This window comes from Equus asinus, chromosome 3, assembly GCF_041296235.1.
Source record: "Equus asinus isolate D_3611 breed Donkey chromosome 3, EquAss-T2T_v2, whole genome shotgun sequence".
Lineage (NCBI taxonomy): Eukaryota > Metazoa > Chordata > Mammalia > Perissodactyla > Equidae > Equus > Equus asinus.
In genome coordinates, this window is record NC_091792.1 from 69,634,274 (window position 1) to 69,660,668 (window position 26,395).

At 43.6% G+C, this 26,395-nt stretch overlaps 1 protein-coding gene across 3 annotated transcripts; it reads right to left on the reverse strand.

Moving 5' to 3' along the window:
* Nucleotides 1-20,616, reverse strand: NPM2 (nucleophosmin/nucleoplasmin 2). Of its 3 annotated transcripts, none has more exons than XM_070505237.1 (9): nt 20,499-20,616; nt 20,174-20,266; nt 19,971-20,056; nt 19,714-19,839; nt 2,584-2,677; nt 1,497-1,672; nt 1,296-1,330; nt 379-412; nt 1-269 (listed from the first exon to the last, which is right to left on the reverse strand). In XM_070505237.1, exons 2-9 carry the CDS (start codon nt 20,229-20,231, stop codon nt 225-227), a joined length of 654 nt encoding a protein of 217 aa, XP_070361338.1. In that variant the 5' UTR covers nt 20,232-20,266; nt 20,499-20,616; the 3' UTR covers nt 1-224. The 3 variants fall into 3 exon arrangements, with proteins under 3 accessions (XP_070361338.1, XP_070361337.1, XP_070361339.1); XM_070505236.1 differs by having other exon boundaries at nt 20,395-20,509; XM_070505238.1 differs by lacking the exons at nt 19,971-20,056; nt 20,499-20,616 and having other exon boundaries at nt 20,174-20,263.
* Nucleotides 20,617-26,395: the final 5,779 nt, after the last annotated feature.

Genomic DNA, 26,395 nt, shown 5'->3' on the forward strand with positions numbered 1-26,395 from the left:
CCTGGTCCTGGCAAAGCAAACTTTATTGAGGCCCTGAGGTCAGGCTCTTCCCTCCAGGTCCTGCTGAACCGGAGAGCTGGGGTGAGGGGTGGCTGTGTTGCCTCCCAACCCCTCCATCACACTCAGACTCAGACTGAAGGTGGGGGGGTGCCCTGGGTCCGCAGCACACCTGAGGAAGCCCACTCGCATGGTGGTCTCACTGCGGCCAGGCCACTCCTGGCTCCTCATTTCCTGGATCCTGGCTTTTTAGGTCTGAGCGTGGCTTTGGCCTATGGAGAGACGGGAGGGCTCCAGTGTCCCACTGCCTCCCTATCCTGGCCCCTTTCCCAAGACTGCCTCCCTCTGCCAGGAAGACCAGCCCTTCTTCTCAGTACTCACCTTTCCCACAGGGCTTTTTTCTTGAAGACCGGGTCTGGAATAGGGGTGGGGTTGGGCAAGGAGCAGGGCGGGTAGGAAAGAGGGAGAGCTCAGCCTGACGCCAGGAGCCGGGCCTTCCTCGCCCCCACCCTGGAAAGCTGGGCCCTGGGTACTTTGGGAAGCAGGGAGCTATGACCTGGAGAAATGGAGGCTGCCGGTTCGCCCCTCCCCCTGTCACCTGCCAGGGACCACTCTGCCTCTTTCTCTTTTGAAATAAGATATTTTTTCTTTGGCTTCCATCTGCTTGCTTTTATTTGTGTATAAGACACAAATATTTCTCATTATAAAATTAATGTTAACACATTGCACAAAATATAGCAAATATAGAAAAGAATTACTTATAATTTTCTTTACCTCCCACCAATATTAACATTTTGGTGCCTTTCCTTACAGGACTTTTTTGTTTGTTTTCTTCTAAAAACATGTGAAATAAAATGAAAATGATTTAATAGCCTATTCTTTTCAATTTTATGAACACTTTCCAGGTTGCTCTGTTCTTCAAAGGCATTATGCAACATTCCATTGAGAAGATGTGACATAGTTCAATCAACTATTATATTGGTAGATATTTAGAATGCTTCCATTTTCACTATTATTTGAATAATCCAGCGGTAAGTTTCTTGCTACATATGATTTTCCCTCTATTTTGGATGGGATTCCTTGAAAGGAATTGCTGAAGTGGAATTAAGTCAGAACATAAGAACAGTTTAATGCTTTTCAAAAAGGCCGTGCCGGCCTACAGTGGCAGCACAGCTGTGTCCCCTTGTATACATACCTGTTTGCACACATGCACATAGGCCAGGTGTACCTACTCTTTTTAGCAGTATACATCTTACCTAAAGGATTTTGGCTAAGTTAATAGAAGGGGAAAGAGTTACCTCACTGCCTCCTCTTCTTTGTCCACTTTTTTTTTCTGGGAACCAAACACAAGCGTTATTGGGAGAGTTCGGGCCAGGCCCAGGGCCAGAGCAGACTCCCGCTGAGCAGCCAGCAGGAGGCAGGGCCTCGGCTCATCCTGCGCCCTCAACTCAGGAAGCCGGGCCCAGGTTTCTGAGGAGCCTGGGAGGGCCTCCCCTCACCTTGGCAACGCTCGTCTGCTTCTGGGGCACCAGCCTCTTGACGTGTTTGACAGGGGTCTCCTCCTCCAGGGACGCGTCACCATTGTCATCGTCATCATCCTCGTCATCATCGTCGTCGTCACCCTCCTCCTCCTCCTCCTCCAGCTCCTCCTCCTCCCAGGATAGGTCTGAAGTGTCTGTGAGAGAGTCATGGCATGAGAAAGGGAGCCGGGCCTCTGAGTGACAGAGCCTCTGCCTGGCTCCTGTTCCACGATCTGTCTCGCTCCAAGAGCGGCCCTGGGGAAGTCTGAGCGCCGAAGGTGAAGGTGTTCACCTGCCCACCTCCTGGAGACCCTTTCTGGTCTCCCTGACAAAGTGGAGGCCAGGGTGGGGGGAGGGCTCTGGGACAGCTCCAGAGGGCTGAGGGTGGGGAAGGAGGGCAGGAAAGTGGCAAGCTGGAGGGAAGTGGCTGAGCGAGAGGAGGAGTCACACTGGGAAGGAGTGGGGGACAAGGTGAGGGAGGGCGGGGTGTGTGAGGGAGGAGGGAGAGAGTGGGGAGGAACCTGAAACAGCAGCTAAGGAATTCAGACCTTGTCCTAAGGGAAGTGGACACTACCAGGGGTTTGGGGCCGGAGACTACCCTCATGAGAGAGGCACAATTGGACAGAGAAGGGGGCCTCCTAAAGGGTATTGGAAGAGTCAACAGCCCAGGGACTTGGTAGGACCCGTTACCGCCGCAGCTGCATGCTTCACAGCACCTACCGTCTTAAGCACACTCTAGTACGAGGCGTTATGTTCCTGCTTTTCCTGAACATCCCATTTATTCCTCATGATTTCTCTTTGAGGATGAAACCAACTATATCCCCACACTCGTGTTATAGGCAACTGGGCTGCGGCATACAGAGGACGTGGCAGGAAGGTAAAGGAGAGCTGGGATGAGGACCTGTGCCTGTGGCCTTCCAGTCCAGGCTACTGGCAACCATGCTGCCTCTGGGGATTTTCCTGAATAATTCAGGAATCCCTCAAGTGTTTGAGTACCTATTATATCCTTGGCCCTGTGCTAAGCACTGTACTTTCCAACGTGTTTCAGGTCCAAGCTTGGACTTACCATAACATTCCTGGCCACTGAGGAACACAGGTCCAGAGCCATTCCGGAGCCGAAAAGTGACTGGAGGAGAAAGCTCCAATCCCATCAGGACAGCCTGCAGGGAGAGGGATATGGGGGCGGGGGCAGGGACAACAGGGTTACTCAGGTCTGGCACCTGGCTGGGGCTGGCCTCCCACAGAGCACTCAGAATTTGTCCCCAAACCCCAACACACGCTCCACACTTCTCTGGACCTCACTGTGCGCTCAGCCCCTGGACCTTCCTGCTGAGCTGCACTCTGTGGGAGAAGGAGGTGAAGCTCATCATCTCATTCTTGCTAAGATCATAGATGGGCTTCCAGGCTGACGGGCATCTGTTAAATAGAGAAGTCTGCCTCCTACAGACTAAATTGGGTCCCCTGATTTTTATGTTGAACCCTAACCCCCAATGTGATGGTATCTGGAGGTGGGGCCTTGGAGAGGTGATTAGGATGAGAGGAGGCCGTGAAGGTGGGGCTCCCATGATGGGATTAGTGCCCTTATAAGAAGAGACACCAAGAGAGCTTGCTCGCTCGCTCTCCCTGCCAGGTGAGGACACAGAGATGGCAGCCATCTGCAAGCCTGGATGAGGGCCCTCCCCAAAACCTGACCCTGCAGGCATCCTGATCACAGCCTCCAGAGCTGTGGGAAAATAAAGGTCTGTTGTCTGAGGCCCTCGTTTTGCGGTCTTTTGTTATGGCAGCCAAGACACTGACCAGTGGAGAAGCAGAGGCAGAGTTGCCTGTGCACTGCTCTGTCTCATAAAGAACGTGCGAACGTACACACGCAGAAGCCTTAGAGATGGATTAAAGCATGATTTTCAGTGGATAGTATTTATTTTTTTTAGAAAATTTGGCAACTTTGGGAAAGTATAGAGTAACAACCATGGTACTCATATTTCTTGAATTCCTGGTACGTGCCAGGCTCCACTACTAAGCGTTTAACCTGCCTTATCTCATTAAAATGCTCACAATGAGCCCCTGAAGGAGGTGCTATTACTTTACAGAGGAGGAAACTGAGGCTTAGAGAGATTAATTTAGCTTCTGGTCCAGACAGGAAGCAGATAAGCAAAAACTGAAACTCTGCAGCTGCAAACACCTAGAATGGTGGATAAAATGTAATCCAATGTTTTTACCACATGGCTGAGTAGTAAGACAGAAAGAGTCATCCCCATGCATCAGAAATGAAGAGTGGCGTGTGCAAGAGCTGCTGCTGCAGCAGCTGAAGGGAACGGACTTGAAAACAGTGTGGGCTTTGGGTTTGAATACTCATGTGTGGCCAGGAGACAAGGCCTTGGGCACAAGAGAGGAGAGCTGTAGTGGAGTCCACTACATGGAGGGGGACCTTCAGAGGGCTGCCCCAGGGAGGGCTGGGGAGAGCAGTGAAGAACCCCTAACTGACAAAGTAGGAAACACGGGATAAAAGAAGTCTGCTGTGCAATTCTAAACCCACAGCCATACCTCTCACTTAGACGAAGTCTGGATTTACTTGGTAGGCACTGACAAGCCAAAAATTCTGTACAAAATCCCAGGCTTGTGACATTCCTGGGGCAAATGGCAGATACAAACACAAAACCACTCTCGAGACACCCTCAATTCTTTTCACATAGAATTCTTTCACAAAACCAAACCTGAAGAAGAGCTCACCACCTAAAATTACAAAACATGCAAGAAAGAATCCTGCTAGAGTCAGCAGACAGAAACAAAGTGACTGCAGCCCAGCACAACCTAGAGCCTGGGTTGAGAGAGGAACAATCCAGACAGCTAGGAAATATGTATGATTAAAACAAAATAAATATAGAAGTAGGCAGCAGAAATACAAGAGCAAGATATTATGAAAAATAAAAACAAATGCAACTTCTAGACATGAAAAATATAAGCATTGAAATAAACTGAACAAATGGCTAAAAAGTAGAATAAACCAGCTGATGCAAGAATTAATGAACTGGAATAGTGCTGTGAAGGAATTACCCAGTATGTAGCACAGAGAGCTAGATTAACAAAACAGGAAAGAAGCTGAGACACAGAGGACGGGACGGGAAGATCCAACACGCATCTAATTGGAGTAAAGGTACCAGAGAAAATGGAGTCAATATTCAAAGCGATAACCAAGAGTTTTCCAGAAATGTTCAAAGACACAGATCCTCATTTCCAGGAAACCTAAGTCCTGAACAAATAAAAATAAACCTACACCTGAGGATACTGTGGTGGAGTGGTGGGTAACAAGAACAAAGAGATCACTTCAAAATAAACCAGAGAGGAAAGACAGCATTTCCAAAAAACGAACAAGAACCAGACAGACTTCAGGTTTCAACAGCAACATCAGAAACTGGAGGAAGAGAACGACATCTTCAAACTTTTGAGGGAAGTTACCTCTCACTCTAGGAGCACAGCCAAACTGTCATGAAGGAATGAGGATAAAATAATTTCTGGCAAAGTCCAAGCAGGTTTACAACTCCCAGACAGTCTGAGAGATGGTCCAAAAAGATGGGAGTGAAACTGAGAGGGGAGAAGGGGGCACAAGGAGCAGCGTGAGCACACTGAGTGGAAGCAGAGAAACCCTGGCGAGCACAGCTGTAACGTGAGGTCATGCCAGGGACGACGCACGCTGAGCGCGCACAACAAGCCGGAGCAAAAACACTACATGATAACAACTTTGAAGTTAAGCAGCAGGTAACTAGAAAAGCTCCCTGGATTGTTTCGGAGGAATAAAATTAATTTTAGACTTTGATCATGCATAATTGTTAACAAATTAAGGAGAAACAATAAAGATTAGAATGGGATTCTATAGCTTCCAAATCAGCAGAAAAAAGGAGAAAAGAAACGTTAACTAATCTCATAAAAGATATGAAAAGGAGAAAAAAAGGATCAAAAAATAAAAAGCAAGAAAAGCCGAAGTATAAAGTCCACACGACAAGTCAACCCAAGTGCGTCAGCAACCACAGTCAGTACACACAGACTCTGCTGCCGGAGCGGGGAAAACAAAGTCCAACCACATGCTGCTTACAGGACACACACCTACACACGAGAACACGGGACTGTTGAAGCAAGAGATGGAAACACACATACCAGAGGTCTCAGAAGCTCCCAGTTGCTTATCGAACATCCATTCTTCCCTTCTTCCATCAAAACAGCAACCTGATATTATTCAAATATTGTACCCAGCCAAAGACTGTATTCCCCAGTTTCCTTCACAATTAGCTGTGACTGTGTTACTAACGTCTGGATCAATGAGTTGTAAGCAGAATCTCGGGGTGGTACTTGTGTGAATACTCCTTAAAAGGTGGACAAAAAACTGAGAAAAGCCTCCTTGGTCTTCCCTTGCTTCTTCTTTCTTATTACCTTAAATGTGGAAGTGTAGGCTGGAGCTGCAGCAGCCTTCCCGGACCTTAAAGTGATCGTGAGGATGGAGCTCTGCACCAAGGATAGGAGAAAGATAAGAGGAGACTTGGTCTTTGTGACCACTGAGCCTCCTCACCAGCCCTGGACTACCCATCTCTGGACTCCTATGCAAGAGAGAACTAAATCTCAAAGTTGTTTAAGCCCCTGTAGCTGGGTCTCTGCTACTGCAGCCATACATAATTACAATAAAAATGAAGCTAATTGCACTATCTGGTGAGTGACTTTTTTTTTTGGCAAGGAAGATTGGTCCTAAGCTAACATCTGTTGCCAATCTTCCTCTATTTTATGTGGGATGCCGCCAGAGTGGCCTGGCAAGTGGCGCTAGGTCCAGGATCCGAACCCACAAACCCCTGGCCTCCGAAGTAGATTGTAAACCTACCCACTACACTGTGAGGCTGGCCCCTAGTGGGTGACATTGCTAATGGGGGAGGCTATGTATGTGTGGGGAAGATAGGATATGGGAAGTCTCTGTACCTTCCTCTCAGTTTTATTGTAAACCTAAAACTGCTCTAAAAAAACAAGTCCTTAAAAAAATGAAGCTGACTGTATTTGTTAGGATTAGGTTTGGTACCAAGTGGCAGAAGATCCAGTAACAGTGGCTTACACAAGGTAGAAATTTGTTTCTTTGTCACACAAACTAAGTCCAGACATCTGCTGTCAGCTGCAGGTGCACTGCCCCGCAGCACTAGGGACCCAGGCTCTCTGTGCCGTGTTGCTCCCCCATCCTCGACACCTGGCTCCCACCTCGTGGTCAAGGAGGGCTGTTCAGGTTCTAGCCATCACTGTCCACATCCCAGCAGGGAGGCGGAGGGACAAACACGCTCACATGGTCTCTCTTTAAGGACACTTTGTGGATGCTGGAGATACTACTTCTGCTCACAGTCCATTGGCCAGAACGTCGCACCACGCCTAACTCTGAGGGAATATAGTTTTTATTCTCAGTAGCCTGTGGCCAGCTAAAAGTCACGAATTTCATTACTAAAGAATAAAAGAGGGGCCAGCCCCATGGCCAAGTGGTTCAGTTCGCGTGCTCTGCTTTGGCGGCCCAGGGTTTTGCTGGTTCAGATTCTGGGCACGGACATGGCGCCACTCATCAGGCCATGCTGAGGCAGCGTCCCACATGCCACAACTAGAAGGACCCACAACTAAAATATATACAACTATGTACTGGGGGGCTTTGGGGAGAAAAATAAAGTCTTTAAAAAAAAAAAAGAAGAAAATAATGTGGATTTTAAGGGACAACTAGGAAACAAATTAATATCAGATGATATAGGCTTTAAGTCAAAAAATACTTTAGGGATAACGAAGGTCACCACACAGTGATAAAAAGTTAGTTTACAAGGAAGAAATTCTGTAAATTACGTGCACCAACAACATAGTCTAAACATACATTAAACTAGAGCTACGGTAATCAAGACAGTGTGGTATTGAAGAGACAGACACATGGATCAGTGGAACAGAAGGCCAAGAAATAGGCCCGCACAAATATGTGCAGCTGATTTTTGACAAAGGTGCAAAATTGGTTAAACGGAGAAAGGACGGCTTTTCCAACAAGTGGTGCCGCAGCCGTGGAGGCCCACAGGCAAAGAAGCGGACCTTGACCTAAGCCTCGTGCTCACACAACCATTAACCCAAAATGGATCATGGACTGAAACGTAAGACAGAAAACTATAAGACTTCGGGACAAAAAACATAGAAAATCTACATGATCTCGGACTGGACTGAGAGTTCTTAGACTTACCACCAAAAGTCATAAAAGGGAAAATTAATAAGACTAAAAACTTTTGTTCTGTAAAAGCTCATGTGAAGAAGATGAAAAGACAAGTTATAGACTGGGGAGAAAATATTTGCAAATATTTGACAAAAGACTAGTATCTAGAATATATCAAGAATTAGCAAACTCAACAGTAATAAAACAATCCAATTAGAAAATGGGCAAAAGACATGAACAGACATTTTGCTGAATATACAGACGGCAAGTGAACACATGAAAAAATGCTCAACATCATTAGCCGTTAGGAAAATGCAAATTAAAAGCACAATGAGATATCACCACACACACACTATAACTAGTGACAATATGAAATGTCAGCGAGAAGGCAGAGAAACCCAATCACCGCTGCCTTGCTGGTGGAAATGTAAAATGGGGCAGCCACTTTAGAAAACAGTTTGGCAGTTTACGAAACTAAACATGCAACCACCATATGACCCAGCAATTGCACTCCTGGGCGTTTATCCCAGAGAAATGAAAACTTGTGCTTACACAAAAACCTTTACACAAATGTTCATAGCAGCTTTATTCAAAAGAGCTCCAGGGGCCGGCCGGCCCTGTGGCTGAGTGGTTAAGTTCGAGCGCTCCGCTGCAGGTGGCCCAGGGTTTCGTGGGTTCCACTCCTGGGCGAGGACATGGCACCACTCACCGAGCCATGCTGAGGCGGCGTCCCACATGCCACAACTAGAAGGACCCACAACTAAGAATACACAACTATGTACCTGGGGGCTTTGGGGAGAAAAAGGAAAAAAATAAAAATCTTAAAAAAAAACAAAGAAAAAAAAGAGCTCCAAACTGGAATCAGCCCAGTTTTCCCACAGATGAATGGCTGAACTATGGTACATCTATACCATGGAATTCTATTCAGCAATAAAAAGAATACACACAACTCGGATGAATCTTCAGGGAATTATGCTGAGTGAAAAAAAAGTCAGTTCCAAAAAAGGTACATACATATGATTCTAATTCTATGACCAAATTTTAGAATTGGAGGACAGATTGGTGGTTGCCAGGGGTTAGGGGTTGGGGAGGGAGGTGGGTGTCGTTATAAAAGAGCGACAGAGGTATCTCTGTGCTGTTTGAAGTGTTCAGCATCTTTGTTGTGATGGTGGATATATGAATTTAGGTGATAAACTGTATAGAACAAGATTCCTGGGTTGTATCAATGATAATATCCTGGTTTTGCTACTACAGTTTTGCAAAATGTTACCATTGGGGAAAACTGGGCAAAACGTACAGGGATCTCCCTTTATTATTTCTTACAGCTGCATGTGAATCTACAACTATCTTTTAAAAATTCAGTTAAAAAATAAACATACATAAAGCAAACAATAAAATTATAAGAAGAATTCACTGACAATCCACAATCATAATAGGAAATTTTAACACACTTCTTTTGGTAATTGATAGATCAAGGAGACAAAAAATATATAGGTTTGAACACAATAAGCTTAATTTAAAGGACACACATAGGGGTTGGCCCCATGGCCAAGTGGTTAAGTTTGTGGGCTCAGCTTGGGTGGCCCAGGGTTTCGCTGGTTTGGATCCTGGGTGCGGACATGGCACCGCTCGTCAGGCCATGCTGAGGCGGCAACCCACATAGCACAACCAGAGGCACTCACAACTAGAATCTACAACTATGTACTGGGGGCTTTGGGGAGAAGAATAAAAAAAAAAAAGGACACACATAGACTTCTATAATACTACCATGTAATAGTCCACAAATCAAGTCTCACAAAACACCAAAAAATTGATTACATATACGGATCACATTTTCTGTTGTAATTACACTATGAAAAAGAGTGATAAGCCAAGTCACCCATACCTTTGTGAATTAAAAAATTCTAAGTAAGTCATACATCAAATAAATCATAGTAGAAATTAGAAAATATTGAAAATGAAATAAAGTGAAAATACCACAAAACACAAATTGAGGGATGCAACTAAAAACATCCTTAGAGGGAAATTTATAGTATTCAACATAAATAAATGAAACTTACTTGGAAAAAATAATCTAGAACATGAATGGGCTAACGATCTAACTCAGGCAGTAAGAAAAAGGGGGAAAAAAGTAGAAAATATCAGATTAACCAGAGAAATTAATAAAACAGAAAATATGGAAATGGAAAATATCAATGAAACCAAAAGTTGGTTTCTGAAAAGAAAAAAAAAATAGACTAAACTCCAGTGATTGAAATGAAGGGAGGAAGAAAGGAAAGATGATATGCTACTGGGAATTTAAAATAGAGGGATATAATAACAGATATAGTCATGATGTAAAATATTATCAGCAAGTAGCACAACACAATATTTAGAAAAATATCAATGATCAAAGTTGACTCAGAGAAGACCTTTGGTTGAGGTCAAGAAAGTAAGAGGGACTGAATATGCCTTCCAACTTGAAATAATTAAGAAACAATGGCTCTCAAGGCCATCTCAAGGAGATGAGGTATAGCTCAAGAGTCAACAGTGGAGACAAAAAACAGCATCATGAGAAAGACTTACTTAATCCAAAAGAAGGACAGAAAAGAGGGAGAAAGGAACACAGAGGGACAAATGAGAAAACAAATAGCAAGATGACAGATTTAAACCCAATTTGTTGATAATTACATTAAATACTAATGGTCCAAATACTCTAATTAAAAGGCAAGAGGTTATCAGATTGGATAAAAAAGGAAGACTCGATTATATGCTGTCTAAAAGAAACCCACTTTATATATAAAGATCAGGGGTTAAAAGTAAAAGGATAAAATAAAAAACAGGAAAAATATACCACACAAACAGTCATCAAAAGAGAGCTGGATTGACTATATTCATCAGACTAAGCAGACTTCAGAATATTTACCAAGGATAAAGAGGAACACTTCATAATGATAAAGGGATCAATTAATCAAGAGAATACAGAAATTCTAGAAGTGTACGCATCTAGAAAAAGGGCTTCAAAATACATGAAGTAAAAACTGATAATTAAAAGAACTAGGAAAAGCCACAATTATTGTTAAAGACTTCAACATTCCTCTCTCAGTAACTAATCAATCGAGTAGACAGAAAACGAATACGGACATAGAATACTCAAACACAACTAGCACCCAACTTGATATAATTGACATTTATAGAGCAATACACCCAACAACAGGAGAACACACGTTTTTTATGCAGAAACAAAATATTCACCAAGACAGAACATATTATGGGTCATAAAACAGGTCACAACACAGTTTAGACTGAAATCATATAGAGCATGTTCTCAGACCACAATGGACTTACTAGAAAGCAGTTAAAGAAAGAATCTTAGAAAATCCCTAATTATTTAGAAATTTAAAAACACACATAATTCTGAATACCCCATGGACTGAAGAAGAAAATTATAAAATAATTTGAACTGAATGAAAATGAAAACAGTATTTATCAAAATTTTTGGATAAGGTTAGAAAGGTGCTTAGAAAGAAATCATAGCATGAAATGCTTGCATCAGAAAAAGAACAAAGGTCTAAAAAATCCCAATCATATAAGATTCTGCCTTAAACTAGAAAAAGGGAAAATTAAAACCAAAATAAATAGAAGAAAGAAAATAAAGAACAGACATCAATAAAATACAAAAGTGGGTAACCAACAGAGAAAACTAAATGAGACCAAAAGGAACCAAAAGCTGCTTCTTGAAAAGACTGACAAAACTATTAAACTTCTAGTGAGACTGAGCAAAGGAAAAAGGAGAGAAGACACAAATCAACGATATCAGGAAGAAAAGAGCAGACTTCAATACAGATAATACCGAAAAGGAACAGGGAATGTTCTGAATAACTTTGTGCCAATAAATTTGACAATTTAGATGAAATGGAAAAACTCCTTGAAAATCACAAAGCTCTCTCAAGAAAAGAGAAATAACCCAAATAGTCTTATATCCATTAAAAAAATTTAACTTGTAGTTGACCAGATTGCTCACAGATGAATTCTACCAAAACATTTAAGAAAAAAACACCAAATTTACATGAACTCTTACAGAAAACAGAAAAGGAGAGAACACCTTCTTTCTCATTTTATGAGGCCAGCATTCCCCTGATACTAAAAACCAGACAAAAATGTGACAAGAAAACTATAGACCAATATTGCTTATAAACATCATGATCAAATGGGGCTTATCCAAAAACGCACAGTGAGATTAAAATTTGAAAGGCCAATGAATGTTATTTGCCAGGTAACAGAATAAAGGAGAAAAAAAAAGTTACCTCAATAGAGGCAGAAAATAATTCTTTGACAAAATACAACACCCACTCATAATATATCTCAGCATATTAGAAACAGAAGGGAACATCCTCAACCTAATATAGGGCATCTACAAAAATCCTTCATCTGTCTTAAAAGACTGAATACTTTTCCTCTGGAAAAAGGCAAGAATAGTCCTGCTCTTACCACTTTTACTCGACACTGTACATGAGGTCCTAGTAAGTGAAGTTGGACAAGAAAAAGAAATGCAAGGCATACAGATTAAAAAAACCCGAAGAAGTTAAATTGACTTTATTCACAGATGACATGCATAAATACACAGCAAATTATAAGGAATCGACAAAAAGTTGCTAGCACTAATATTCAAATTTAGCAAGGTCAGCTAATATAAAAAACAATTATATAACTATATACAGGCATACTTCGGAAATATTGTGGATTCAGTTCCAGACCACTGCAATGACGTGAATATCACAATAAAGTGAGTCACATGAAGTTTTTGGTTTCCCTGTGCAGATAAAAATTACGTTTCTACTGTACTGTAGTCTATTAAGTGCACAATCGCATTATGTCTAAAAAAACAATGTATGTGCTTTAATTAAAAATATTTTACTGCTAAAAAATGCTAACCGCCATGTGAGCCTTCAGTGAGTCATAATCTTTGCTGGTGGAGGGGCTCGCCCTGCTGCTGGCGCAGCCGACTGACCAGGGTGGTGGTCGCCAAAGGTGGGGGTGGCTGTGGTAACAAGACAACACAACAATGAAGTTTGCCGCAGCGATTGCCTCTTCCCTTCAGGAACGGTTTCTCTGTAGCATGTGATGCTGTTTGACAGCACGTTACCCACAGTAGGACTTCCTTCAAAATGGGAGTCAGTCCTCTCAAACACTGCTGCGGCTTCGTCAACTAAGATTAGGTCATATTCTAAAAGCTTTGTCGTCATTTCAACAATCTTCACGGCATCTTCACCAGGAGTAGATTCCATCTCAAGAAGCCACTTTCTTTGCTCATCATTAAGAAGCAACTCCTCGTCCGTTAAAGGTTTGTCATGAGATTGCAGCAATTCCGTCCCATCTTCAGGCTCCACTTCTAATCCTAGTTCTCTTGCTCTTTCCAGCGCATCTGCAGTTACTTCCTCCACTGAAGCCTTGCACCCTCAAAGTCACCCACGAGGGTTGGAATCAACTTCTTTCAAACTCCTGTTAATGTTGATGTTTTGACCTCTTCCCATGAATCATGAATGTTCTTGATGGCATCTGGAGCAGTGAATCCTTTCCAGAAGGCTTTCAATTTATTTTTCCCAGATCCATCAGAGGAATCACTACCTATGGCAGCTATAGCCTTAAAAATGCATATCTTAAACGGGTAGACTTGAAGGTCCAAATTGCTCCTTGATCCGCGGGCTGCAGAACGGATGCCGTGCTAGCAGGCATGAAAACAACGTGAATCTCATTCTGCACCTCCACCAGAGCTCTTGGGTGCTTTGTCAACGAGCAGTAATATTTTGAAAGGAACCTTTTTTCTGAGCAGTAGGTCTCAACAGTGGGCTTAAAATGTTCAGTAAACCATATTGTAAACAAATGTGCTGTCATCCAGGCTTTGTTGTGCCATTTACAGGGCACAGAATAGATTTAGCATAATTTTTATGGGTTCTAGGATTTTCAGAATGGTGAATGAACACTGGCTTCAACTAATGTCACCAGCTGCATTAGCCCCTAACAAGAGAGTCAGCCTGTCCTTTGAAGCTTTGAAGCCAGGCATTGACTTCCCCCTAGCTATGCAAGTCCTAGATGGCATCTTCTTCCATCATAAGGCTGTTTCGTCTACACGGAAAATCTGTTGTTCGGTGCAGTCACCTTCATTAATGATCTCAGCTGGATCTTCTGGATAACCTGCTGCAGCTTCTCCATCAGCACCTGCTGCTTCCCCTTCCACTTTTATATTACGGAACGGGCTTCTTTCCTTAAACCTCATGAACCGACCTCTGCCAGCTTCAAACTTCTCTTCTGCAGCTCCCTCTTCTCTCTCAGCCTTCACAGAATTGAAGAGAGTTAGGGCCTTTCTCTGGATTAGGTTTTGGCTTAAGGGAATGTTGTGGCTTGTTTGATCTTCCATCCAGACCACTAAAACTTTCTCCATATCAGCAACACGGTTGTTTTGCTTTCTTATCCTTCATGTGTTCACTGGAGTAGCACTTTTAATTTCCTTCAAGAATCTTTCCTTTAAAAAATTCACAACTTGGCTGACTGGTGCAAGAAGCTGAGCTTTCGGCCCATCTCAGCTTTCGACATGCCTTCCTAAACTGAATTGTTTCTAGCTTTTGATTTAAAGTGAAAGACATGCCACTCTTCCTTTCACTTGGACACTTAGAGGTCATTGTAGGGTTATCAATTGACCTCATTTCAATATTGTGTCTGAGGGAATAGGGAGGCCTGAGGAGAGGGAGAGAGACAGGGCAACAGCCGGTCAGTGGAGCAGTCAGAACACACACAACATTTATCGATTAAGTTCCACTCTTACATGTGTGTGATTCATGGCGCCCTGAAACAATTACAATAGCAACACCAAAGATCAGTGATCACAGATGATCATAACAAATATAATAAAAATGAAAAAGTTTGAAATATTTTGAGAACTACCAAAATGTGACACAGAGACATGAAGTGAGCAAATGCTGTTGGAAAATGGCACCGATAAACTCATTGGACGCAGGGTTGCCACAAACCTTCAATTTGTAAAAAACGCAAAAGCATTTACAATAGCTAAAAGATAGAAACAGTCCAAATGGCCATCAACTGCTGAACAGATCGATGAAATGCGGTCCATCCATACAACGGAACATGATCCGGCAATAGGAAGGAAATACCAATACATGCAACGACATGGGTGAACCTGGAAAACGTCATGCCGAGTGAAAGAGGCCACTCACAAAAGACTACATATTTTATGAGTCCATTTATATGATTTGCCAGAATAGGCACATCTATAGAGACAGAAAGGGCTGGGGGTGAGTGGGTGTGGGAAATGGGAAGTGACTGCTCGAAGGCATGGAGTTTCTTTTGGGGGTGATAAAAATATTCTAAACTTAGACTGTGATGGTCGCATAACTCTGAATTTACTAAAAACCACTGAACTATACTTTAACGGGTGAAGCACACTGTATGTGAATTACCTTTCACTAAATTTTTTTTTAATTTTATTGTTTTGAGGAAGATTAGTCCTGAGCTAACATCTGCTGCCAATCCTCCTCTTTTTGCTGAGGAAGGCTGGCCCTGCGCTAACATCCGTGACCATCTTCCTCTACTTTATATGTGGGATGCCCGCCACAGCATGGCTTGACAAGCAGTACATTGGTTCGCATCCGGGATCTGAACCAGCGAACCCAGGGCCGCTGAAGTGCAGCATGTGAACTTAACTGCTGCGCCACCGGGTTGGCCCCCCCTCTAAATATGTTAATACCATTTTCAATACCACCCCAAATCATGACATAAGTACGGGTAAACTTTACCAAGTATGTAGGTGACCAGTACCCTGAAAACTCCAAAACATTTCTGGGAAAAGCTAAAGACCTAAACAAATGGAGAAACATATCATATTCAGTTTCTGATGACTCAGAATTGTTACAATGCCAATTCCCCCCAAATTAATCTATAGATTCATTACACTCTTAATCAAAACTCCAGCAGACTGGTTTTTAAAGAAAGCCAATTCTGAAATTTATATGGAAATGCTAAGGACTTAGAACTGCCAACAGAATTTTGGAAAAAAATAACAAAATTGGAGGATTTGCATTATCTAATTTTAAGACTTACTATAAAAGTACAATAATCAATCAGTCTATTATTGGAATAAGGGTAAACGAATCAATGAAACAGAAGACTGTATAGAAATATATGCACACATATATGGTTAATTGACTTTTGGCAAATGCCAAGGTCATTGTATGGTGAAAGGACAGTCTTTTCAGAAATGGTGTTGGAGCACTGGGTATCAATGTGGAAAAAAATGCTCTTCCACTCTTACTTCATATTATACAAGAAAATTATCTTGAAATCAATCATCGACTTAAATATAAGAGCTAAAATAGCATTTCTAGAAGAAAACCTTAGTGACTTTAGTTTAGGCAATAATTTCTTAGGACACCAAAAGAATGAACCGTAAGAGAAAAAATGTCAAATTGAACTTTATCAAAATTAAAAACTTGTGCTCTTCAAAAAACACTATTATGAAAACGCAAAGGCAAGGCACGCACTAGGAGAAAATGTTTGAAATAAATATTTTTGATAAAGAACTTGTATTCAAAATATATAAAGAACTCCTACAACTCAGGAATAATAATTCAATTTAAAAATGAGTAAAACATCTAAACAGGCATTTTGAAAAAGAAGATATGCAAACGACCAAAAAACAAATAAGAAGATAGTCAACATCACCAATCGTCAAGAAAAAATAAATAAAAACCATAATGAGATGCCACTATATAGGTACTAGAATGGCTACAATTAAGAAGATTGGCAAGGCCAAGTATTGGTGAGGATGGGGAGCAACCGGAATTCTCATACGTTGCTGGTAGGAATGCAAATGGTACAGCAATTTGGAAACCAGTGTGACAGCTTTGTATCAAGTTTACCACATGCTGACTATGTGATCCAGCAATTCCACTCCCAGGTATTTACTCAAGAGAAGTGAAAACATATGCCCATACAAATACTTACACTCCAATGTTCACAGCAGCTCTATATTCATAATAGTCTGAAACTGAAAACTAACCAAATGTCCATTAATAGGTGAATGAACAAATATACATATATTTGCAGAATGGGGGTGAAAAAAGCCAGGCAGAAGAGACTATGTATTGTATGATCCCATTCAAATGAAATTATAGAAAAAGCAAAACTACCGTGACAGAAAGTAGATCAATGGTTGCCAGAGGCAGTGGTAGGTGGAAGGGACTGACCGCAGAGGCATGAGGAAGTTTTGGGGGGGCGATGGAAATTTCCTCTACCTTGACTGTGGTGACCGTTAGACAATTATACACATTTGTCAAATGCATCAAGTTCAACACTTAAGATGGATGAATCTTATTGCATATAAATTATATCTCAAAAAAGCTGATGGAAAAACTGACTCAGAGAAATAGAAACGTGAGTACATTTCTAACTATTAAATAAATCACAATAGTTTAAAATCAAACCAGCCCCACATAGCTCATTCACTTCTTTACTCACTCATCCATTATATACTGAGTTCCCACAGCACACTAGGCACCATTGTACAGGCAGTACGGATCATGCAGCAAGCAAAATAGGCAAAGTCCTTGCTGTCTCGGGGCTTATATTCCGGTTGGGGAGAAAGACAATGCAGAAATGAAAACAAATGTCCGTGATAGGTCCTACTGGGGAAAAAGTGATTACAGGAGGGGTAGGAAGAGGGGACGCGGTTTGTGGTCAGGGAACACCTCTTCAATGAGACGACACTGGAACAAAGACTGGCTTGAAGTGGTGGGCAAGAGTGTCCCTGGCATGAGGAAGGGTAAATGCAAAGACTGCGAGGAGGCAGTACGTTTGGAGTTTTCAAGGTACAGTCAAGGAAGCCATTGTGGTTGGAGCAGCGTTAGGGAGGAGAGAGTAGCAGAGGCTGAGGTCAGAGACTTTGCCGAGGGCCAGAACATAAAGGATCTTGGATCTCATTCTAAATGAAATGGGAAGTCAGTGACCTAAGTGTTCTGGCAGAGAAGCAACATGATCTGAATTGCGTTTAAAAGGATCTTTCTGGCAGCTGTGTATGGAATAGACCAGAGGTCAGGAAACTTTTTCTGTAAAGGGCCAGATGGTAAATATTTTAGGCTTGTAAAACATGTGGTCTCTGTGGAAACTACTCAGCTCTGCCGTTACTGAGGGAAAGCAGCCGTGGATAATAAGTAAATGAGGGAGTGCGGCTGTGTTTCAGTAAAACTTTATTTACAAAAACGGCCAGTGCACTGGATTTTATCCTGTGGTTCACCACCCCTGGAATAGACTATAGGGGACCAAGGGTGAAGGCAGGTAGACGGATTAGGAGGCCCTGCAATAAAACTCAGCAAGGGCTGATGGTTGTGTGGAGCAGGGCGGTGGTGACATGTGGTCAGACTGCGGTATATTGTTAAGGTAGAGCCAAAAGGATTTGCTGGTGGATCAGATATGCGGTGTTAGAGAAAGAGGTTTTTGTCTTGACTAATGGAAGAGTAGCAATTTACCGGGAGAAGATCAGGTTTGGCTATGGGGGAAGAGGTTATAGATAAAAATCAAGAATTTGAATTTAGACATGTAAAGTTTGGAATGTCTGTTAGATATCTATTAAATATACTGAGTTGGACAGAGGGTCTGGAGCACAGAGAGGTTGGGTTTACAGAAATAAATTTCAGAGTTTTCATTTGTACAGATGATCTTTAAAACTATGGGAATGGATGGCATCTAGGGAGATCTCATAGGAAAAACAATAGGTTTGAGGGCAGTTTTACAGATCAGTCTCTCAAGATCTTCAAAGACAGATAATCCTAGTCTTCTATTCATTGTTCTACCACACAGAAGGGGGGAATACTCCATCCCTCAGTTCCTTAGGACGCTATGCCTTGAGACCGAAATAAGGAATTTATAGACCAACCTCACTTATAAGTTGATAGAGTCTTATATTTAACAAAGCACATCTAGAAGTTTACAATATGATCAAGTAGTGTTTATCCCAGGAATGCAAAGTTGGTTGAATATTATTGTATTAATATCACTTACCACATTAATAGATTAAAGAACCCATGATTGTATGACTAGAAAAGCGTTTGATAACCACTCATGATTTTTAAAAAGAAGAAAACCTGGGGCTGGCCCCGTGGCCGAGTGGTTAAGTTCGCGTGCTCCGCTGCAGGCGGCCCAGTGTTTTGTTGGTTCGAATCCTGTTTTGTTGGTTTGAATCCTGGGCACGGACATGGCACTACTCATCAAACCACGCTGAGGCAGAGTCCCACATGCCACAACTAGATGGACCCACAACAAAGAATATACAACTATGTACCTGGGGTCTTTGGGGAGAAAAAGGAAAAAAAAATAAAATCTTTAAAAAAAAAAAAAGAAGAAAGCCTAAATTTTCAAAGTAGAGTAAGATTAGATAGAGACTTCCTTAATCTGACAAAGGGTGTCTACCAAATGCTTCATACTTAACGGAGAGATATTCCTTTAAAAGCAGTGAGGAATGAAAGAAGGATATCTACCATTACCATTTATCCAATATTCTACTGCAGGACCTAGCCAGTGTAATAGGAGTCAAAAAAAAAAAAAAAAAGGACTCGAAGACTGCCATTATTCACAAACAAAAATGACTTGCATTAAAAACTCAAGATAAATTATTAGAAATAAGAGAATTTCTGGATCTACAATCTGGATCCACAATCAATATCATTAACAGCGTCCTGTCAGCAGCAGCAAACAGTTTAAAAATGTGATTTTGAAGAGAGGTTATTTAGCTTGACCAAGGTTACACAGCTGGTGAAGGGTGGGCGGGGCTGGAGCCCGGCTGTCTGCATCCGGAGCCTGGGCTTTCAGTGCTGGCTCGACCGGCTCTCCAGCACCGCTGCGCGTCTGCAGGGAAGTACGCCCTGTCTGTGTGCATCCCACCCAGGGGCGAGGGCAGAGGAGGGCTTCCCGGGGCCAGGGCACGCAGTGTTCCCAGGCCTGCAGGGCAAGGCTCACCATGGGTAGGACCGAGGCCTGCAGCGAGGCAATGGTGACAGGCTTTGTCTTCTTGTCCTCCCGGCCTGCTGGGGGCAGGACCTCCACGAGGTTCATCTCCTCCTTGGCATTCTCCCCCAGGCAAACCTGAGGGGTTGAAAGCAGGCGGGGCACCTCAGCACCTGAGGGCAGAGGAGGGGACCCTGCTCCACCTGCTCCTCTGTAGCTGTCCAAGGCCCCCCTGCGCCATCCTTCCTCCCGTCCTGGGGGACACCCACCGTACTAAGCGACAGCCTACAGTCCTGCTTCCCCTCCCTCTGGGGTTTGAAGGTCCAAGTCCTCTTCTCCTGGTTTAGCTCACAGCCTGTGAAGGGAGGGGGCGGGCCGGCTCGCGGGAGCTCCGCTTGTCTCCCCTGCAGCCCTGACCCCGGGGGCGCCCCGCCAGCGCCCGAGTGCCTCGAGACCGCCCCGTCTCACTCACCCCACAGCAGGGCTGTGGCCGCCTTTTCGGGCGCGCTGCTGGCGCTGCTGCGGTTCATGGCGCCGGGCGGGGGGCGCGGGCCGGGCCGGGCCGCTGCGAAGCGGGGGCGCCCGCCGTCAGGGGGGTCCGCCCTGCCCCCCGCCGCCGCCCGGTCCCGGTCCCCAACGCCCACCTCCGCCCCATGCCGCCCGGTCCCCGCCGCCCGCCTCCGCCCCCCGGACCTCTTCGCCCGCCGCCCGCCGGCTCGAGCCGCTGGGCCCGGGGCTGGTCCCAAAGCCCCAGCGGGCGGGGACCGGACCGTGCTGGAAGGGAGGACGATGCCTACATCGCCCGGAGCTGTAAGGCTGCTGAGATGCCCGGCGGCCCCGCTGGTCCTGCCCGCACCCTGCGGAGAGCGCTGGGCTGCGCCTGTCCTGGTCCCAGTCCCACTTGTCCCCGGGGGCCAGTCCCTCTCGCGACTCCTCCCCCCTCACCGCCCCTACTCCGTGGGCGCCCGTCACGCCATGGACCCTCCTCGGAGCGCTTCCTCTCAGGCTCCCTCACTCGGGCCTCCTCCGACCTCACCTGAGGGCCCACCGGCCCCAGGAGGCTGTTAATGAAGCCTGGGAAGGGGGAACCAGAGGTGCCTAATCAGCCTTAAAGAAAAAGGCCCTTCCCTCCCCTTTCTTCCATTCTTTCCTCCTCTTTGCGCCTCAGAAGCACCTGGAAGGCTTGTTAAAACATACGATGCTAGGTCCACCTCCATAGTTTCCGACTGAGAAGGTCTTGGTGGGGCCAAGAGAATTTGCCTAACAGGTTCCCAGGTGAGGTTGATGCTGCTGGTCCAGGACCACACGGCCAGAAGCACTGTCGTGGCCAAGGGGATTTACTGAGGCCCGCTGCCTGAGACCCGCCAGCTTAGAGATGCTCTACTAGGCAGCAGGAAGCAGCGGCATTCATGCCCCTTCCAGCTCATTGCTTCTCTCTCTGTCCTTTACCTATCCCCTAAGTGTGGGCCTTTTCCAAGGTCCAGAAAGCCTGTCCCCTAGGGTTGTGGTCCCCAGAAAGGCAGAGCCCTGTTTCCAGAAGGATGATCTCTCTCCTGTGGCAGGGAAGGTGGGGGGATGAGGACAGTGACTACAGAGGCAGCTGCAGCAACTGGTGAGGAATGGGACACAAAGGGTGACTTTACAGTCACTCATGACAGAGAGGGCCAGTCATTTAACAAACAGCAGTTCACATACTTAAATGTTTGGGTGGGGGTAGTGAACAGGTGACACATCAGCTGACACATCCCCTTCTGTCCTGCCCAGGAGACACCTCTTGAGAGTGAGATAACCAGGGATCTCTTTCATTGCATTCTTACCCTTTACTCCCATCAGGGAAACTTCTCACTTACATATAAGGTTCATTGATTTTCAACAAAATTGCCAAGGTAACTCAACAGGGGAAAGATAATCTTTTCCAAAAATGGTGCTGGAGGAACTGGATATATCTCTCTGGAACCCTGATTGGAGCTTCTGCTGTGCAGGAATTAGCTTTTTTTTCTTTTTAAAATATCAACTTTATTGAGAAAAAATGCAGTTATTCAAAGTGTATAATTTGATGAACTTTGACAAATGTATACACCTGTGCAGCCATCCCCACGGTCAAGTTATAGTTTCTTCCATCACTTCCCACATTTACTTGTTTCCCTTTGCAGTCATTCTCCGGCCCTTAATGCCTAACTGGTATTAGGCAAACACATATCTGCTTTCTGACACTATAGATTAGTATTGAGTGTTCTAGAATTTCATATAAGTAGAATCATACAGGGTCTTTTTGTCTGCCTTCTTTTATATGTTGGATTTATTTATCCATATCGTTGCTTGTATCAGTAGTTTGTTTCTGTTTGTCGTTGAGCAGTATTCCACAATTTGCATATCCAGTCACCTGCCAGTCAGTTTTATATGTCAGCTTGGCTAGGGTATCACACCCAGTTTTTGAATCAAACACTAATGTAGGGGTGGCTGTTGATGTAGGTGGGGCTCAGGACAGGCCACCCCAAAATATGCCACTTTGGGACATTGATTATTATTTTTTTTAAAGATTTTATTTTTTTTCCTTTTTCTCCCCAAAGCCCCCCAGCACACAGCCGTATATTCTTCGTTGTGGGTCCCTCTAGTTGTGGCATGTGGGACACCGCCCCAGCGTGGCCCAATGAGCAGTGCCATGTCCACGCCCAAGATTCGAACCAACGAAACACTGGGCCGCCTGCAGCGGAGCACACGAACCTAACCACTCGGCCACGGAGCCAGCCCCGGCACATTGATTATTTTAAACTAAAGTTACTTAAGAAACAGCTGGTGCAAGAACACTGGGATCCTCCACTGTCCCCCCTGAAAGCAGAAAATAAATCTCCCATGTGAAAGTCACGCTCCCTTCACCGGGAGCTACAGAAACATCTTACTGCCAGAGAGAGGGAAGTCAGGACCAAGAGGCCATGTAAACAAACTCTACTTAGTTTCTGCACTAATTAGTACCTAAGCCTAAGTTTCTTTGTCTTGTCAGTTCTTCACAAATTTATTGTTTCTTTGTCTAAAAGGCATAAAAGCTACCTGCTTTGGTCACTTCTTTGAGTTTTCACATTTCTATGAGCTCCCGTACGTATGTAATTAAATTTTTTCTCCTGTTAATCTGTCTTACGTCAATTTAATTATTAGGCCAGCCAAAGAACCTAGAAGGGTAGAGGAAAAATTTTTTCCTCCTCGACACTGTGAAGGTTTTTTATAGATGTAATTAACATCTGCAATCAATTGCCTTTATGTGAAGATTACCCTCAATAATGAGGGCAGGACTGATCCAATCTGTTGAAAGACCTTACCAGGAGGACTACGGTTTCCCTGAAGAGGTTCCGTCTGTGGACTGCAGCTTCAGCTCCTGCCACAGAGCTCCCAGCCTGCTTTTCCTGATGACCTGCCCTACAGATTTCAGACTTGTATAGCCAGCTCCCATAATTGCCTAAGCCAATTCCTTGTAATACATCCCTGACAGATACACCTGATGATGGATATTCGGGTAGTTTCCAGTTGTAGACTATTATGAATAAAAATGCTATGAACATTTGAGAGCAAGTCTTTACATGCACATATGCTTTAGTTTGTGCTGGATATACACCTAGGAGTGGAATTGCTGGATCATTTCGTAAGCATCTATTAAACTGTTTTTCAAACTTCTGTACCGGTTTGCATTTCTAGCAGCAACGTGAGAGTTCCAGTCACTCTACATCTTCACCAGCACTTGGCATCGTCAGTCTTAATTTTACCCCTTCTAGGGGATGTATATAGTGACATCTCTTGGGGGTTTTATTTGTATTTCTTTGGTGACAAATGATGTTGAGCATCTTTTCAAGTGTTTACTGGTCATTGTTGTATCTTCTCTTGCAAAATACCCATTCAAATATTTTGTCCATTTTAAAATTGGGCTATTTTGGGTTATTCTTCTTATTGAGTTGTAGGGCTTCTTTATACATTTTGGATACCTGTTTTGTGTCCAACATATGTGTTCCAAAGATTTTTCACTCCTGTCTATGGCTCGTCTTTTCATTTTTCAAAATGGTATCTTTTAAAGGGCAGGAATTTTAAAATTTGATGATGTCCAATAACTTTGTTTTCTTTTATGGCTCGTACTTTTGGTGTATTAAGAAATCTCTGCATAACCCAAGGTCACAAAAGTTTTCTCTTTTCTTCTAGAAGCCTTGTAGTTTTGGTTTTTACATTTACAGCTGTATTCCATTTGGAATTAAGTTTTGTGTATGGTGTTAGGTAAGGGTCGAGATTGATTTTTTTCCTCAAGTGAATATCCAGATCCTCTAGCATCATTTTTGGAAAAGACTATTCTTTCTCTACTGAATTACCTTGGCATTTCTGTCGAAAATCAGTTACCATATATGTCTATTTCTGGACTTTATTCTGCTCCCTTGCTCTGTCTACCCTAGTGCCAATACCACATTCTCTTGATTACTGTAGCATTACAGTAAATCTTGAAATCAGGTAACTGAGTCTTCCAACTCTGTTCTTCTATTTCAAAACTGTTTTGGCTATTCTAGATTCTTTGCATTTTCATATAAATTTTAGAATCGGCTTATCAGTTTCTACAAAAAAGCCCTTTGGGATTTTTACTAGGATTTTGTTGAATGCATAGTTCAATTTGGGTAGAGGGGACATCACAATTTTGGGTCATCCAATCCAGGGACATGTTATCATCTCTCCATCTATTTAGATCTTTAATGTTTGCAGCAATGTTTTATAGTGTACAGATGTGGCACATATCTTGTTAAATTTATTCCCATGTATTTCATGTTTTTGGATGCAATAGGAAATAGTATATATTTTTAAATTTCATCTAAGAGTTTATTTTTAGTATATAGAAATACAGTTGGCTTTTGTATTTTGACTTCATATTCTGTGATTTTGCTAAATTCACTTATTAGTTCTAGTAGCTTTTTTGTACCCCAAATCATGACATCTGTGAATAGTTTTACTTCTTTTTGATCTGTGTGCTTTTTCTTTCTCTCTTTTTTTTTTTTTTAAAGATTGGCACCTGAGCTAACAACTGTTGCAATCTTTTTTTCCTTCTTCTCCCCAAAGCCCCCCAGCACACAGTTGTAGCTTCTAGTTGTGAGTGCCTCTGGTGGTGCTACATGGGACGCTGCCTCAGCGTGGCCTGACAGTGGTGCCATGTCCACACCCAGGATCTGAACCCACGAAACCCTGGGCCCCCAACCCTGGGTGGAGTGTGCGAACTTAACCACTTGGCCATGGGGCCGGCCTCCTTTTCTTTCTTTTTTGTGCCTATAGGTATACCTCAGAGACATTGTGGGTTCAGTTCCAGACAACCACAGCCAAAATCATAATAAAGCAAGTCACACGAGTTTCTGGGTTTCCCAGTGCATATAAAAATTATGTTTACACTGTACAGTAGTCTATTAAGTGTGCAAAAGCATTATGTCTAAAAAAACAATGTACATACCTTGATTAAAAAATACTTTATTGCTAAAAAATGCTAACCATCATGTGAGCCTTAGTGAGTTGGAATCTTTCTGCTGGTGGAGGGTCTCGCAAAAACAGCTGTACCTGTGAAGTGCAATAAAGTGCAGTGCATTAAAATGAGCTATGCCTGCATTTGCCCTGGTGAGGACGTCAGGTACAGTGTTGGACAGAAGTAGTAAGAATGGGCATCCTTTCCCTGCTTTTGATCTTAGGGGAAACATTTAGTCTTTCCCCTTTAAGTATGCTGTTGTTCGTGGCTTTTTCATAGATGTCTTTTAACCCGTTAGGAAAGCTTCTATTCCTAGTTTGTGAGAATTTTTATTATGAATAGGTACCGAATTTTGTCATGTGTTATTGACCTATTGACACAATCTGATTTTTCTTGTCTATATGGTGAATTACATTTATTGAGTTTTTATGTTAAGGCAACCTCGCATTCCTAGGATCAATCCCACTTAGTTATGTTCTGGTACCCTTTTAATATATTTTTGAAGTTGATTCGCCTATATTTTGTTAAGGATTTTTGCAGTACTGTTCATGAGGGATTACCAGTCTAAAGGGTTTTTAAAAAAATGTCTTTGTCTGCTTTTGGTATCAAAGAAATGCTAGTTTCATAAAATGATTGGCACCTCCCTCCTCTTCTATTTTCGGATTTTTTTGTGCAATTTCAGGTGCTCTGCCTGCAAGAGCAGGGAAGTCTCCTTGGAGCACACTTCCATTCCGGGTCACCAAGCGCTCTGCCGACATGCTTCTTTTGCCTTGACTCAGCTGCTGTTCTATTCTGGAACCTGGGACTCATACTAGAATCTTCTTTCCTTTACCCTCCACATCCAACTGGTCATAAAGTCCTGTTGATTCCACCCCCCCCGCCCCCCCCCCCCCGCCCACCGATACTTCTCAACTCTCTCCTCACAGCCCTTGTTTTGGTTCAAATCCTTACTGCCCACTAGCTGGTGGGTTAAAGGAAGACTGGCCACCAGGCTGCTTTGCAAAGTGGCCTTCGGAAACTTAGGGCTTTTAGGATAAAACCCCAACCTCTTTTGCCCCGCCTCTCATCCAGACATGTATGGGGCCGCACTCCCCCTCCAGTCAGGCTATTTTTGCAACTCCTAGAAAGGTACAAAACGTCTCCAGCCCCGGTGCTGTGCACGCCCTGCGTGTCCCGCGCGGCCTTCTCCTGCCGGCTCCTTCCGCGGGGGCTCCTCCTCCGCGC

Coding starts and splice junctions, on each gene's coding strand:
- NPM2 (XM_070505237.1), bottom strand. CDS start 20,231: ATGAACCGCAGCAGCGCCAGCAGCGCGCCCGAAAAGGCGGCCACAGCC. Junction 20,057..20,173: donor GGCCACAGCCCTGCTGTGGG/GTGAGTGAGACG, acceptor CTCCCTTCACAG/GCTGTGAGCTAAACCAGGAG. Junction 270..378: donor AAAAAAGCCCTGTGGGAAAG/GTGAGTACTGAG, acceptor GTCTCTCCATAG/GCCAAAGCCACGCTCAGACC.